The sequence below is a fragment of the Carettochelys insculpta genome, chromosome 1 (genome assembly GCF_033958435.1).
Source record: "Carettochelys insculpta isolate YL-2023 chromosome 1, ASM3395843v1, whole genome shotgun sequence".
Taxonomy (NCBI): Eukaryota; Metazoa; Chordata; order Testudines; family Carettochelyidae; genus Carettochelys; species Carettochelys insculpta.
Genome location: NC_134137.1, coordinates 232542265 through 232559845, shown reverse-complemented (window position 1 = coordinate 232559845; position 17581 = coordinate 232542265). Strand labels below are relative to the sequence as shown.

At 46.1% G+C, this 17581-nt stretch overlaps 1 protein-coding gene across 1 annotated transcript in view; it reads right to left on the bottom strand.

Annotated features, from left to right (window-relative positions):
• LOC142012529 (scavenger receptor cysteine-rich type 1 protein M130-like) overlaps positions 1-16463 on the bottom strand; it is a 48655-nt gene extending 32192 nt beyond the window's left edge. Inside the window, exons 1-5 of the mRNA XM_074992957.1 lie at positions 16445-16463; positions 15467-15592; positions 7182-7499; positions 3349-3663; positions 2397-2708 (exon numbers count right to left, since the gene is read on the bottom strand). Of these exons, the coding sequence (XP_074849058.1) occupies positions 2397-2708; positions 3349-3663; positions 7182-7499; positions 15467-15592; positions 16445-16463 (1090 nt within the window). The remainder of the gene's footprint in view (positions 1-2396; positions 2709-3348; positions 3664-7181; positions 7500-15466; positions 15593-16444) is intronic.
• Between the last annotated feature and the right edge of the window lie 1118 nt (positions 16464-17581).

The window sequence follows — 17581 nt, the reverse complement described above, 5'->3', positions numbered from 1 at the left end:
CATCAGCCAGGCAGAAAAAGACCCCTCAAAACTGCAGATGTTCTCAGTTTAAAGTAATTTCTCTTCCTCCCATTGGCCTAACCAACCACCCTCTGCTGAGAACTCCATTAGCCCTCTTACGGGCATTCATTCATGACAGAGGACATAACAAAAGGGTTGGTGTGGGGCACAGTGGCCAAGAGCAGTCCAAGCCTTTCCAGAAATGAAGCAAATATACCCATTTATGGACTATATGGCCTAAACTGTCCCATGCCAGAGGCATCTTCTAATCTAGGGGTGGATGGGGTCAGGGGGTGCCTTCTTGTGCTTCAGAGTCTCATCTTTGTCTGGAAGAGAAAACAAGGTTTTGCCCCAGGCAGCTGTGAACGGCACTTGCTGACCATGGATTTTTACGTTATCCTTTAAAATATCCATGCATTTCAGACACCAAAGCAGTCCATAGACCCCCATTTAATCCTGTCCCACCACCACTGCAATCTCAGCTAGTGCCTCTGGCACTTAACTGGGAGCTTTGCCTCTTTTGTTTTCTATAAAATTATACTGGGACTGATTCTAACATTAAGGCTCCTTCACATTTCACAAGGGTAAATTGACCACTATTATTAGACAGAACCAAGTCCAGTATCCTCTCCTAACATACAGAACATAGTCTGTGTGTAAACTCTGCATTTTTTGCTGATTTGCACGTAAATCTGTTAACTAGCTCAAATCAATTAGGCTGGGTCTACACGTGCCCCTTCCTTTCAAAAGGGGCATGTTAACGAGCAGGTTCGAAAGATGCTAATGAGGCACTGCAATGAATATGCAGTACCTCTTCAGCATAATGGCGGCTGCGGAGATTCGAAAGTGCGGCTTTTCGAATCGCATGCCGCTTGTGGAGATGGGACCTTCTGAAAGGGCCCCCCCAGTTTTCAAAAGCCCTTCTCCCTGTCTGGTGATCTTCTATATTCATTGCAGCGCCTCATTATCATCTTTCGAACCTGCTCATTAACATGCCCCTTTTGAAAGGAAGGGGCACGTGTAGACCCAGCCTTACAGTGAGCCTTTGAAAGAATCGTACTCTATATTTAATGATTTTGTGCCCTTCTACCATACAATAAAAATTATACACTATGGATAGTTACAAAAATTGTAGACAGTGCAATTTATGATTTCTCTGTGATTATGTAATTTTTAAATTAAAATAAACAGTATTCATCATAAATATGTATTTAGCCACCATAGGTATCCATCAGATAACATGGTCATTGTGCTGGAAAAAAGTATTCTTGGTTTGTAAAGGCAAGTGGAGGCTGTTTAGAGAAGCTGAGGTGTTCCTAAAGGCAATTCTGAGGAGTTATGTGGATACCAACTTAGGGAAACATCAATATTCAGTTAAAGGAAGAAAGGACCTGGCCACCAAAGGTCCAAAGAGAAAGTAACTCAGAAAGAAGGCCCAAGCAACAGTCTGCATAGCTGGAGACAGACAAGAATGGTCAGGCTGTGCCCCAAGCAGTAGAAGAACAAAAGGAATAACAAACAGAAGGAGGAACCGGAAGAGATCTCTCAAGATCCAGTTGATTGAAGGGAATGGACAGGTATTCAAGACATACCCATGGATGGCCTATGGTATCCCAATAACTTGCAGACCACCAACATAATACTGTCCTACCAACACAGCACCAGCATGGACAGAGCTTAAGTTACCGTAACTTGCATTGTTTGGGAGGTGGCTTTTTCACACCATTGACTAATGTAACTTACGTTGACATAAGAGGTTAAGTAGACCTGCCCTGGGAGCAGAATCTGATTGAGATGGTAAATTTCACAAAGCACCTGATCTTAGTGACATCAGAGCCTGCTTTCAGTTGATATCTGAATGCTGAAAATTAGGCTTTTGGCACTGAAATGACTATCATAAGAAGTGTCAGGGATATAAATGTTCTATAAACATATATTGGGCAAGGTCTGAATATTGAGGCTACAGACTAAAAGCATGTGACACAGTCTAGGCAAGTGGGGGAGAAGGGGTACTTTGTTCAGTAACACTGTCATAAACATTTAGTTTCTCAGAGAGGGAAATGGAATTGCAACGGTACCACAGCTTGGGTGGGATCTCTGCGTACAGGTTGCTCCTGAAATGCCAACCTCAACTTCATGAGTCAGCCCTCCTGGGCTCTGAAAAACAATCTGCAAGCTGCAAAACTCAGCTTTATAGTGCACAGCCGTGCTCTCCATTTTTTTGTACTATGGCGCTAAGATCTACTCCGTGCGGCTGGAGGTGTCTCAGTTCTGGAGAACACTAACTGAAGAAAGCTAGATCTCGGTACCCCCCTTACACTAAGCGCTGCAGTCAATGGGACTACTCATGAAGCTGGCCTATAAACTGCATTGTAACACACTGATACTAAACTTACCTGAGCAAATAACCCTGGCTGTGTCTCTGGGTGAGCAGGTTGGGTTGCCCAGGGCTGTGCGAGAACAATTCCATAGAGAAGACTCAGTTCCTTCACAATGAAAAGCGTCGCTCCATATGGTTCCTCTCCCTTCCCCAAAATGGGCTCCCGGCTGGATTGACTCAGCATAGCCACAATGCAGCTGATGGCAGAGGACGTTGGCATCTTGCAAATCCCAGTGGGAGTCACAGAAGCTTCCCCATGTGTCTGCATGTTGGATCTCCACTCTCCCAGAGCATTCGGTGCCATTCACTAACCTGCTGCCTGTGGACCCTGAGCACAAGGGAAAGTGCATATCAAGGTGGTGCAGGGCTAAGCATTAATAGCAAAAACAAGGAGGAAACGTGGAAAACAAGGAGGGCTTGTTGCTCATGTTCAGTGCTAGCAGTTACCCTACAGGACTGTCCTCTACCAGCACGTACCTACTGGCTTTGAGTGATTCCTTAGAGCAGGGGTGGGGAACCTTTTGGATGTGGGGGGCCCACTGACCCATAGACAAATCAGTTGGGGACCACATAAGTGAGGAGCAAAGCCAAAAGAAAAAGAAAAAAAAGTAAACCTCACTGATGTTGTCCCGGAGGAATCAGTTTCAGCAGATCTACTCAGGAAACACTTTATGGGCTAATTTACTTTCCAGTATTTATCTAAGGTACCCAAACAGCCCCATCACCATGGCAGTGGCTGAGTGCCTCACAGTTTTAAATCTATGTTTCTTCATAACCCCTGTGTGAGGTAGAGAATACTGTTATCTCTGTTTCACAGCCTAGCGAGACTAAGGCACTTGTCCTGGGTCATATGGGATGTTAGCTGGGGAGAAGGAATTGAACCCAGCTCTCCCATAGCCCAGGCTAGCGCTTGGCCCAGGGGTCCTTCTTTCTGATAGCTCCAAGTGCCTCTTCCCATTGCAGCTCACCTGCACACACCACGTTGGCCTCACTCCGAGGGGGGCACTCAGCTGCACCCAGTGCAGTAACAGGACAGTCCCTCAGGCGAGACTGGTTCCTCTCACAGCCAAATGTGCCATTCCAGAGAGGCCCATCTCCTGTCCCAAAGAGCTGCCCTGCTGGTATCCACATAGCAAATCCACAGTTAAGCTGTTGGCAGAGGGTGTCGGCAGCCTGTAAATCCCACTGCGTGTCACAGAGGGTTCCCCAGATGCCTCCGTGGAGAAGCTCCACTCTCCCCGAACATCCTGTGCTTCCATTTGCCAGCCTGTATCCGCCGTACCCTGAGAACAAGGAGAAGGGAGATCAGAAGGACATTTCTCTTACAGTGTTGTCTACGGAGATGTGACAAAGACGGCCGCCTGCCCTGGGATCAGTAATAATTAATTCGTAGCTTCCCTAGACTTTCTTAACTCAGTACACTCAGGCTGTGGCCACACTTGGCCAAAACTTCGAAATGGCCACACAAATGGCCATCTCAAAGACTACTAATGAGGCGCTCAATTGAATATTCAGCGCCTTATTAGCATTAGGACGCTTCCGGCCACAGCGCTTCAAAAGCGCCACTTTTGAACACGCGCAGCTACATGGGGCTCCTTTCGAAAGGACCCCGCACATTTCAAAATCCCCTTATTCCTCTCAGGCTGTGGACACACTTGGCCAAAACTTCAAAATGACCATGCTAATGGCCAAGTTGAAGCATACTAATGAGGCGCTGAACTGAATATTCAGTGCCTCATTAGCATTTGCAAGCTTCTGGCTACGGCACTTCGAAAGCACCACTTTTGAATGTGCACAGCTCAGCGCGGCTACACGGGCGTCCTTTTCAAAAGGATCCCGCACCTTTCAAAATCCCCTTATTCCTCTCAGCTGAGGGGAATAAGAGGAGTTTGAAAGGTGCAGAGTCCTTTCAAAAAGGACCCTCGTGTAGCCGCGCTGGGACAGGGGGGTTTGACTGCGGCAGCCAGAAGTGTCCAAATGCTAATGAGGCGCTGAATATTCAGTTCAGTGCCTCATTAGTAATCTTTGAAATAGCCATTTGCATGGCCATTTTGAAGTTTTGGCCAAGTGTGACCACAGCCTCAGACTATATAATCAGGGTACCTCAACACTACTACAAGTGTTACTTCCCATGTCTACAGTGTGTGGATTGCTCTGGGCCCAGTGTCAGACCTGGGATGGGTGCTCTGAGGGCTGGGCCAGTTTTTCCTTTGGCTATACCAAAGTCCCAATCAGGATTTTGAAGGGGCTGTCTCCAGGACATCATGTTAAATGTCATGTGAAGGAAATGGGGTTTTTACATAGCACTGCTGCTGTGTCCTCTGTTATTGGATGTTAATTTAATCACAGCACTTGTACTCAGGATTCTCACCAGAGACAAATAAAGACCAGAGATATTTTACTAAACCTCTTTCCTTGGTCCATCATCAGTCCCCAGTTCCAGAGCAACTGTAAACTGCTGGGCAGTGCCAGAGCCAATGGTGGTTTGAGCATTGGCCTGCCAAACCCAGGGTTGTGAGCTCAGTCCTTGAGAAGGCCATTTAGGGATTGGGGCAAATAGACATCAGTGATGGTGCTTGGTCCTGCCAAGAGGGCAGGGGACTGGACTAGATGACCTCCTGAGGTCCCTTCCAGTTCTAGGAGATGTGTACCTAATTATCTGTGTATGTGGGAAAACTGATGCTCTGTGTATCTGTGCTTGTTTAGTCACAAATTGAATTCACTGAGGCAGTTCACATTTCATAAAGCTGTTTTTTCAACCAATGTAAATGGACATACCAAACATCTCTTCACCAAGGAAGACTTACTTAGAGGCCTAAGTATGAATTGAGGTGCCTAATGTGAGGTGCCCAAATGTGAAAGTTTTCCTTTATTGCAGTGGGACTTTGCAATTTGTTGTGGTTGGTTGGTTTGCTTTTAACAGAAGCTTAAATGATGGTGCATTTGAAGTTGCCTCAAGAAAAACACGAAGAATGCGGTATCCAACATGTTCTCCACTCGCCACATATAGCAAATGGGGCTCTCGGAGCATGGGGTTGGGGCTGCAGCCTGAGCCTCTGCTGCAGGGTCCCCATCAGAGTGTGGACCCGGAATCTGAGTCCCTGGTGTGGGGTGCTCGCAGCTCCAAGGCCAGAGCCCGAGCCCCCGCCACAGAGCCCCTGCCAGAGCATGTGGCATGGGCCAGAGCCCAAGTCCCTGCTGCAAGGCCCCCACCAGAGTGAGGGGTCCCAGACAGATCTCGAGCCCCAGCCAAATTATGGTAGTATCTAATCATTTTTTAACTCTTTAATAGTCTTGGCGTTCACAACATCCTTTGACAAAAAGTTCCACAGGTTGATTGAGTGTTGTGTGAAAAATGTTTCATTTATTTTGAACCTGTTCTGTATTAATTTCATTTAGTGACCCCCCCTACTTCTTGTGCTGTGAGGAATAAATAACTTTTTATTTCCTGTTTCCACACCAGTCATGATTTTATAGACCTCTATCATATACCCCCTGGGTTGGCTCCTTGCCAAGATGGAAACTCCCTGTTGTTAATCTCTGCTCATATGGCAGCTGTTCCACACTCCTAATCATTTTCATTGCTCTTTATGAACCTGTTGCAATTCTAATATATCTGCCTTGAGACGAGGTGACCATATCTGCACACTGTACTTGAGATGTGGGTATACAATGGGTTTATATATAAGCAATATGCTATTTTTTGTTCTATTTTTTATTCTTAATAAATCCCAGAATACTGTTTGCTCTTTTGCCTGCCACTGCGCATTGAATGGCCATTTAAAGAGAACTATCCACAATGAATCCAAGATTTCTTTTCTGAGTGGTAACGGCTAATTTTGACCCCGTTGTTTGATATGAATAGTTGGAATTATGGTTTTCAGGTGCATGTATCTGCATTTATCATGCTAGAATTTTGTCTGCCATTTTGTCACCCAGTCATCCAGTTTGTAAGATCCCTTTGAACCTCACAGTCTGCTTTGGAATTAACTGTCTTGAGCAATTTTGTATTATCTGCAAATTCTGACACCTCGCTGTTCACCCCGTCTTTCCAGATCATTTATGCCTAGGTTGAATAGGACTGATTCTGGCACAGACCTATTTGGAACACCACTGTTTACCTCTCTCCATTCTGAAAATTGACGGTTTATTCCTGCCCTTTGTTTCCTGTCTTTGAAACAGTCACCAATCCATGAGATGACCTTCCCTCCTCTCCCAGGACAGTTTACTTTGCTTTAGAACCTTTGGAAAGGGACACCGTGAAAGAATTTCTGAAAATCTACATGTGCTATACTCACTGGCACTGCCTTGTCCACATGCTGTTGACCACCTTAAAGAATTCAAGGGGCGGCATCAGCGTAGGAGGCAGAGTGGGGAGAAATGGGAACAGCATCAGGAGCAGAGGTGGGGCTGGGATTGGGGACCCTGTCAGCCAAGCTGCTGAGGTAAACAGGGGCAGGTGGGGGGCCTTCCATGTTGCCAGTCTGAGGCACGACAGCAGATTCTGCTCCTGCAACATCAGGAGATGGAAGTTTGACAGCAGGGACCCCACCCAGGAAGAAAATTAGCTGCCCCACTCTAACATTTCCCATCATCCCCTGTTGGCTCCTAGAGGGTGAAGAGAGAGTGGAGGTGCTCTTGCTGGGAAAAAGGAATCCTTTGAAGCATCATGGAAGTGGGCAAAGAATTCTGGGATGTAGGTTCACAGGAAGACTACATGGATATGAGGGAAAATGGGGGGAGCAACCCAGCTGCAGGACCCACATAGTGGTATGTTAAAGTCATTGCTTTGGATTCTTACCTGAGCATAACAGGCCGACATCATCCGTATGGGAGCATGTCTCATTAGGATGGGATATCTTGGGACAGTTTGAAAGGACGGTCTCATTCCCCATGCATTGGAACTCTTCCTTCCAGATCAGACCGTGCCCTTCTCCAAAGTGAGTTGCTCTCACGATGGCTTTAGCTGATCCACACCCTAATTCACGGCAGATGACAGTGGTGGCGTTGAAATCTAAGTACGAATCACAGACTGTCTCCCAGGTTTTTCCATATTTTTTTAATTCGACACGTCCTGAGCAGGCAGTGTCCCCTCCAACCAGATGGACTTCGATGTGACCTAGAAAGTCAATTAATCCATCAGTGAGCAGAGATTAAACTGTCAGCCCATAGCCCTTTCCATACTCTCTGGCTCTGTCTACACTAGCCCCAAACTTCGAAATGGCCATGCAAATTCCTATTAGCAGATTCCTATTATATTCCTATTCCTATTCCTATTAGGAATTCCTATTCCTATTATTCCTTATTCCTATGAGCAGATAGGAATAAAGGGACTTCGAAGTAGGCGGAGTCCTTTCAAAAAGGAGCCCCGTCAGGACGAGCCATGCGGCAGCAAGGCATGTCAATTTCGATGTGCCGCAGCCGCCCGCATGCAACTGAGGTGCTGAATATGTATTTCAGCGCTTCATTAGTAAACTTCGAAATGGCCATTTGCATGGCCATTTCGAAGTTTTTGGCTAATGTAGACACGGCCTCTTGGTGACTGAATGAATGGTACTGTCTCTGAATAGCAAAGATCTTTTTAATTAGGCTGGTGTCCTTTGCCCACTCTGGCAATTCCTGTGTTTCAGTGATAAGAGAGAGGTTGAATCACAGAATCATAGGGTTAGAAGGGACCTCAAGGATCATCTAGTCTAACCCCCTGCCAAGATGTAGAATTTGCTGTGTTTAAACCATCCAAGACAGATGACTATCCAGCCTTCTTTTGAAAACTTCCAAGGAGAGCTTCTACAACCTTCCTCAGCAGTTTGTTACATTGCCTACTGTTCGCACAGTTAGGAAGTTCTTTTCTCAGCTATGGTTTGAACCCGCTGCCTCTTGTCCTGCTGTCTGTGGCAGAAGAGAACAACTTTTCTCCATCTTTTTTAGGGCAGCCTTTCAGGTATTTGAAGGCTGCTATCCTGTCCCTCCCAAGTCTCATCTTTTGCAAACTAAACATACTCAATTCCTTCAGGTTGCTCAAATGGTTTGCATGCTGTCCCTTAGGTCATCTGTTTTGCTCACCCCTGGAACTGTTCCAGCTTCTCCACATCCTTTCTGTACATTGGTAACCAAACTTGGACTCAGTACTCCATCTAAGGCCTAATCAACCCTGAGCAGAGCAATACTATCACTTCCCATGACTTCCATGCTATGCCTCTGTTAATGCAACCTAAAACAGCATTATTTCTTTTTTTTTTTTTGCAACAGCATCACACTGCTGACTCATGTTAAGATCTGGTTCATCACAATACCCAGATCCTCGTCAGCAGTGGTGCTGCCAAGCCAGTTATTTCCCATTCTGTCTTAGTGAAATAAAAACCAATGCACAGCGTGTGACACCTTTACATTTCCCTTATTCGATTTTCATTCTGTTGTCGACAAGACAGTTCTCCAATTTGTCAAGATCCCTGTCATCTGATATCTGCAAACTTGATCAACGCTCTCTCTGTTCCTACATCCAGGTCACTAATAGAGATATTACAAAGCACTGGACCCAGAACAGATCCTTGTGGAACCCCACTTGAGACCTCTGTGCAATCTGACAGTGTGAGGTTATTAGATTTTGAGATGAATATATAAAATGTGGTCACAACCACTGTTATATGTTTGCATTAAAACTTGTTCAAAGAGGGCCAAGTGAGATGACTACTGAAAGCTTCTGATTCACCACTCTGTTTATACTGATCGTATGCATGTTCCATTTTTGTACTGACTATAAGTATTGGCTATGTAGTTGTGTTTCAAACGTTTGCTTCTGGGAGACCTAGTGTGAAAGGGTTACCAGTCAAGCAAATCAAGTACTTAACTAACAAAGAACCTTAATAGGTGCCAAGCCACATCTGAGGAATTTTGCACAGAGCATTCAGATCATCAGGTAAACCATGGCTGCCAAAAGGGCTGACTTATGCATGGATTTGTGACATGCTCCACCTTGAGCATGCTTTCACACAGGGGAACAATGGAATTCCCTCCACCTGGGCAAGGGTATAAAGATGCCCTTGGAGTTCCTCCATCTTTGTCTTCTCTCCAGCTCATCCCTTCAGAAGCTTTTTTGCTGTGAACTTGGGCCTGGACGGAATGATAACCCATCCTAGAAAAAGGATGATTTCCAGACACTATTACAATAGCAATTTATTCCAGCTCTGCTCAGAGCCTGCACCAGGAATTGGTGTATGCACTATAACTTCTTTAACAATTTCACTCCCAGCCTTTTCTTCCTTTCTTTTAATAAACCTTTAGATATTAGATACAAAAGGATTGACACAGCATGCCCTTTTGGGCAAGGGGTAAGGTATAAATTCGCCTGGGAGTGTGGCTGGTCCTTTGGGATTGGAAGAACTTGCTTGGACTTGGTGAGATTGGTTTGGTGAGATTCATAACGTCTCATCTGTGTAAGGAGGGTCCTGGTTGTGGCACAAGAGAAGCTGGTGTGTGTAAGCAAATTGCTTGTGAGATTTCTTGATGGCCAGCATAGCAACAGAAGTGCTCTTTGCGACTGATTTGATGCTTTATAGTGGAGGACTCCCAGTCTTGGTCTATAAGTAGTCCTGTCTTTGAATATTTTGCCCTAATTTGACCCTCCTGGTGGTACCCCTTGAAGCTTATTATATTACAGACATAATTCCATTAATAGCTACTCTTTGCTGTTGTTTAACCAGTTATGTGTCCACTTAATAGTAGTTCCACCAGTCCTGCCTTTTTCCAGTTTATGTATCAGAATGTCATGTGGGACTGTGTCAAAAACCTTGCTGAAATCTAGATACAATGCCCTTGCGTTCCCTTATCCACAAACCCAGTTACTGACTTGGCTTGATTTGTTCTTAGTCAATAAGAAATAAGAAGGCAGTGTAAAACTGCTGTGAGATGGGGAAAGCCAGCAACATAATTCTTCGGAATGAACAGGCACACACAAAGCAGAGCTTGTAAGGAAGTGTTGACATTTCATAGGCAAGAAATTGTGCTCCACGATAGTAACACACAGTAGCAATTGGGCTGGAGTCAAAATCAATACCAAAATGGCAAAAAGGTTTTCCAAGCCATAGTAAAGACAAAGGATGACACTTTAAAAATCATCACTTAAGAACACATGTCCTACTGAAAGCTGCTGACTCCAAATAACCCTTTGCTATCCCCAGGCAAGACGTACACCTTTTCTGGTCTCATCTAGGGTCTCTCAGGGTCTTCTACACTAAAAAATTAGATCTAATTTACGGAGGTCAATTTTTAGCACCCAGTTTTGTAAAGTTGAAGGTGTATATCCCCACTGCTTGCAGGGGGTCATTACAGTACATCATGAGTAGGGCAGGCAGCTTTGACTTTGACAGTGATGCACTGGGGGTGCCTATCTCATAGATTCTGCTGCCTCCTTCTCCCAGTGTCTGTCTGGGGCAAAAAAGTGCAGTGGATGGTTCTAGGTACATGTCATCAGCTTCCCTAGTGCACTTATCGCCTCACCGTCCCGCTGGAAAACCATAGCAAACAATGTTTTCACACTTTTTTTCCTTGGTTATCCAGGCAGGCACCACAGCGAAGCAAGCATGGATCCCATCCAGCTTGAAACTGTTGTGGCAAGTACAGTGAACACCTCATGCATTGTGTTGTGGTTTGTGCAGAACCGAGGCAGCAGCCGCTGGGGTGAGGATGAGCGTGAAGAGGACACCAACACGGATGTGTTTGAAACACTGGAGAGGAGCAGTTGGCAGACACTGGCATCAGTCAATCCTGTTCACAAAGCAGAATGCTGGTTCTAGTCCCAGGAAACAAGTATACTCTGGTGGGACCACATAGTTATGCACATTTAACATAAAAACATGACATGGATTAAAAATTGGCAAACTGACCATCTCAAAATGCAATTGTAAAAGTGAAAGGAGTGGGTCTATTTCTAGTAGGATCCCACATGGATTGGTTCCCTGTAAGCTGAGCGCTTGGGCAGCCACCCAAGAGAGATACAGGTCCTGCCCAGCTGATTAGCAGAATGCCCACAGCATGTGTTTCCACTGGTCATGCATTGCCACATATATCCTGGTGCACATATTCAATTTATACGACCCGTGGCTGGACAAAAAATAAAGGGAACACTGATTAGTTCTTGCCCCTTTGCTATTTAACACTTTTATCAATGAGCTGAAAAACAATAATAAAATCATCACAGATAAAGTTAGCAGATGACACAGAAGCTGGGAGAATGGTAAATAATGAAAAAAATAACACTAATACAGAGTGATCTGGATTGCTTGGTAATCTAGACAAAACCAAATAATGGGCATTTCAGTATGGCAACATATTAAGCCATGCTTTTAGGAACAAAGACAGAAACTCATACTTACAGGATGGATGACTTTATCTTAAGAAGCAGTCACTCTGAAAGACTTGGAGGTCTTAGTGGATAACCAGGTAAAAGATGAGCTCCCATTGTGACACTATAGACAAAGGGGCTAACAAACTCCTCGGGTGGAAAAACAAGGACATATTGGGGAGGAGTAGGAAGGTTATATTAGCTTTATATTTGCCTCTGATGTGCCTCCTACTGTATTACTGTTACTGGTCATGGTGTTCATAGTTCAAGAAGGATATTAGTAAACTGGAGCGCATTCAGAGAAAAGCCATATGAATGATTGAAGGATTGGGAAATATGCCTTATACTGAAAGACTACAGGAACTCATCTATTGAGCTCCACACAGCGGAAGTAAGGGGTAACTTGATCGCAGCCTAAGTACCTATATACGGGACACATTTTTGATAATGGGCTCTTCAGCCTATTTGACAAAGGTGTAATAAGAGCCAATGGCTGGAAACTGAAGATACACAAATTCAGAATAAAAAATAGGTGCAGATTTTAATAAGGAGGTTGATTAACTATTTAGATAATTTACCCATGACATTCAGGTTCTCCATCATTAGCTTTTTAAACTAATGATTTAGTTCAAAAGGAATTGTTTTGAGGAAATTCTACAGCTTGTATTATACAGGAGGTCTGAGAACATGATCTCCATGGTCCCTTCTGGCCATATAATCTAGGAATCTATGAAATCTAACACGGCTACCCCTCCAACACAAGACACGAACTAATACTGCTCACTTTAGCCGTGTCTACACGTGCATGCTACTTCGAAGTAGCGGCACTAACTTCGAAATAGCGCCCGTCACGGCTACACGCGTTGGGCGCTATTTCGAAGTTAACTTCGATGTTAGGCGGCGAGACGTCGAAGTCACTATCCTCATCAGGAGATGGGGATAGTGCCCTACTTCGATGTTCAACGTCGAAGTAGGGACCGTGTAGTCATTGTGCGTCCCGCAACTTCGAAATAGCGGGGTCCGCCATGGCGGCCATCAGCTGAGGGGTTGAGAGACGCTCTCTCTCCAGCCCCTGCGGGGCTCTATGGTCACCGTGGGCAGCAGCCCTTAGCCCAGGGCTTCTGGCTGCTGCTGCTGCAGCTGGGGATCCATGCTGCATGCACAGGGTCTGCAACCAGTTGTCGGCTCTGTGGATCTTGTGTTGTTTAGCGCAACTGTGTCTAGGAGGGGCCCTTTAAGGGAGCGGCTTGCTGTTGAGTCCGCCCTGTGACCCTGTCTGCAGCTGTGCCTGGCACCCTTATTTCGATGTGTGCTGCTTTGGCGTGTAGACGTTCCCTCGCAGCGCCTATTTCGATGTGGTGCTGCGCAACGTCGAAGTTGAACATCGACGTTGCCAGCCCTGGAGGACGTGAAGACGTTATTCATCGAAATACCCTATTTCGATGTTGCTACATCAAAATAAGCTATTACGATGTAGGCTTCACGTGTAGACGTAGCCTTTGAGCCATAGAAAACTATCCCTGATGGAGCCCAGTAACCACTTGGACTGACAGAAAAGCGAAAGGTTGTAATGATTCTTTATCCCAGCTGTAAATAATTGTCAATGATGAATGTGGTATGTAACTAATTGATATCATCAATCGCTTTGGGACCAAAATGAGTTGCATCCCTATGAATGAGGTATACTAGAGCAGGGTGGATGGGAATGAGGTTTTCTCAGAGAATTAGGTTTCACCTTACACTGCTTCAGTATTTGCTTTGGGAGTTCCCAAGTTCCTCCTAATTCCCAGACAGCTGGTTGAGTTCCTTTGTACCCTTGGGATTCTCCCCAAATCACCCAAGCCGCAGTGACAGGCTCAGAAAGTCAGGGTTTACAATCCCAGAACTGCTGCTGCTATTGTAGAGACAAGAACACAGCCAGCAGGAAATGGGTGCGTGGCTGTAAGGCTCCCACTTTTTGTTCCTCCCTTTAAGAAAAGGAACTGCTCTGATCTTGAGTGCCTGGGAACAGGTAGGCTATGTCTACACTACAGAGATCTTTCAAAAGAAGCCCTTCCGGAAGACCTCTTCCGAAAGAACGTCTTCTGAAAGAGTGCATCCACACACAAAAAAGTGGATCAAAAGAGCGATCTGCTCTTTCGAAAGAGAGTTTCCACACAGCCCCCTGCTCTTTCAAAAGAACAGGTCAAGGACTGAAAAATCGGGTGCCATGAGGACTGCTCTTGTGAAAGAAGGGCCCTGCAGAGCATTTACACACGTTTTCTTTCAAAAGAAGCTTTGGAAAGAAGGCGCTATTCCTGTAGCGGTAAAGGAAGAGTGATTTTGAAAGCGAACAGCATTCTTTTGATTTACTTTCAAAAGAATGCTTTCCTGTGTGTAGATGCTCCGTGGGATCTTTCAAAAGAGCCCCCTTCTTTTGAAAAATTTGGAAGAACTTGCTAGTGTAGACACAGCCATAGCCAAGTAGTGCGTTTCTCCTCAGGGCATAGCTTCAAAAGGCTGAATCCAGAGGTGAGAAGTTGTGGTCTTTTCCGTGCCACTATTTCCTAGGAAATCCATCAACTAAAAGTTTGTTATCTGGCACATTGTTTGAAAGTCATCTGAAGGTCCCCAGGTTTTACCTTAGTCATGTCTTCCTTACATAGAAATTACCTACAATCCTGCTATAAAACATGAATATTTTCATTTCAATACAATAAGCTCCTAAGATACCTAAACCGAATTCTGTAAGGTTTGTCCAGGATGCTTCAGGAAACTGCCTAATCTGTCACAACTGTAATTGTCAGACTGTTCACAAAGAGATGTTATGCCTGTCCAGTCAGCTGTAGCTATGCGTTCCATGTGCAGCTGTGTTCCTGGGTATCTGTATCAGGCACTTCCTCTATCGTGCATTAGTCACTCTGTTCAAACCCTGATACAAATACATGCATACTTATTCATTATGATTTGGTGAAGCTAGATGATACATAAACATTTGTTTCCACGTGGAAAGGAATACAGGTGGTCTCCATGACATCCTGCTGTGTGGTGGAGTTTGCTGACTCTGCACAAGAAGGCTGCCAGTTAAAGTGTGGCGGAGAGACCTCCGCACCATGTGCAGAACTTGCAGCGGGATTTGGGGAAGGACAGCAGCCATGTGGAACAATGCAGATGGTACTGGCCCTGTGCACCCACACCAAGTTTTGGATTCCTTCCCCCTTACCAAGTTTAGGTTCAGGGCTGCTTCTGCAGCCTGAATGAGCTCTAGGGAAAGCTCAGTAATACTGGACTCCCACTGGCTCCTCTTCCAGGTCCAGCAGCCACTGGCAGGGGTCACAGCTTCAGCTGTGACTCTGTGAGATACTGGGCTGCAGTACCCAAACATATACCATCACAGACTTCCAAATGGGGCACCTCAACTCCACCTGGCCCAGTGGAGCTCAGGGAGTCATTAGTCAGCTCCACGTGACCCCATTGCTGAGCACAGCCAGCTCTGAGTCACTAGGAATATCACACATGGGTCCAGGCCCTTCTTGCCTGGGAAGTTTCCTATGGGGATGTGTTGACTGAGGTCTTACTTGAGCAGTTCACTCCAGCATCAGCAGCATGAGAGCAGGAGACGACACCCCATCCTAGATGTTTGCAGTTCCAGAGAGCTGACTCGTCACCATCACAATCAACTACAATCAGCCAAGTCGGTCCAGATCCTTGTCCAAAATAAGCCCAGTCAGGGGCACTGACAGCAGATCCACATCCCAACTGCTTACAGACCACCTCAGCATCTTCCATGTCCCAGCGATCATCACACACCGTCCCCCATTGATTGTTGTGTTTAACCTCCACTCTTCCAGCACAGGGGCTTCCTCCATCTGCCAGCCTCAGTTCATCAGTGCCTGAAAAGAGAGACACAACAGGGTCACAGAGGGCATAGGGCCCTCCTGTTGTTAACAATCCTTCTGGCTGGACAGTATCACACAATGGCCATGGGGTTTACCCCATTCAAGCCTGTCCCTGGGAGGCAGCACCAGGAGTCTCCTCCCCTCTCAGCTCTCTGGGCTGGCAGATGCTGGGTACGGTCACCACTCAAAGACTTGCATCAGCAGTGCCTCACGCTCTTCTCTCTCCCCAGCCCTGCACACGTCCTCCTTTGCACTCGTCCCCCTCCGCTCACGGAAAAGCAGTCCCCATCCTCGGCACCATCTTCTTCCACTACGTGCAATGTCTTCTAAAGGAGAACCAGACATGCCTTTTGTGTCCCCGTCTCCTAAAAACTGCTGTTCCCCTTCTGTGACTCCCTAATTCTAGTGCCTTAGATAAAAAAGTGCTGGGAAGGGTCAGCAGAGCAGCAGGAAGCTCCAGCCTGAGGACTACTAAACTGAGGTCCCTGATACAAAGGGCTCAGAAGCTCCTTTTCCCCCACTTGTCACTGAGGGGAGCGGTCAATGTATGAACTGCCAGCTGCCACTGAAGATTGTGGCTATACTGGAGACTGCAATTTGCCACCAAAGCAAGTCGTTGGACTGAGGATTGTCAGTCCCTCAGAACGGGGGAAGGACCCAAGCGGGACGCAGCCAGAGGGCTGCACCCTGAAGACAATGCTGCGAACCAGGTTGGAATGTGAGTTCACAGAGGTAGAGCAGAAGCAACGGTAAGTGAGACCCCACTAGAGGTGCGTTGTTGGACCGAGCTAATTCCCTAGATGGCCAGCGGGAGGCACCAGGGCTGTGAGTCGCCTGCCCCATTACCGGACCGTTGAGGAATCATGCCGCGAAGGGCGGAGCCCTGTCATATTAGTCCCAAAGCCAGATGGCACTATCCAGTTTTACATCAACTTCCAGGCAATTAGCATGACCTCCAAATTTGATGCCTATCCCATGAGAGGAGAGAGGCTTAGTATATCAACATCCTAGACTTAATGAAGGGGCATTAGCAAGTCTCACTCACAGCAGAATTGCAAGAAAAAAATTGTCTTTGCCACTCCATTTGGCCTCTTAACATTTTTGAACTATTCCCTTTGGACTCCCTGGGGCTCACGCGCTATTCCAATGCCTTATGATCCACGTTTCGCAGCCCTATAATTCATATACCCCAGCCTATTTAGATGATATAGTTATCTGCTGCCAAGCCTGGGGAAAATATCTGGCTCAACTTGTAGCCATGCTCTGCTCCCTATGGCAGGCTGGGCTAACCAGCGAGCCCTGCAAAATGTAAAATTAGGAAAGAAGAAGCCATCTACCTAATACCTATTTTGGCCCCTTCTAGATAAATTCCAGACCCTCAAGAACACCTCACACTCTACCACCAAGAAACAGGTCAGCAGTTTTTTGGGCTCACTGGCTACTACCATCAGTCTGTACCAAGATTCTCAGTGGTCGCAGCTCTGTTCCTACAGCTAATCCCACATGACAGCCCCAAGAAAGTGCACAGGTCTGGGTCATGTGAAAAGACCTTTCAAGAACTGAAAGAACGTTTCTGTACAGAACCAGTACTATTCGTCTCTGAGCAATTCATTTCACAGACAGATGCTTCTGATGTGGGACTGGGCACTGTTTTATCTCAGGACATAAATGGACAAGTACGCTTTGTGCTCTGTTTGAGTTGCAGACTGTTTCCATGAGACCAGGCCTACCGTGTCACACAGGAGGAGGACCTGGTAGTAAAATGGTTTCTAGATTCCTTACACTACTGTCTCTTGGAATCAGATTGAACCTTATCACTGACCATGCCCCATGGCTAAACATCATGAAAGACACAAATCCCTGCCTCACCCCTGTCTCTCCAGCCCTACACATTCCATATTCAGCACTGAGAGGGAAAAGCCCACCAGAACACTGGTTTCTTTTCCAGGGAAGCGGGAGAGCAATTGCTTGGCTCCAGTTCCT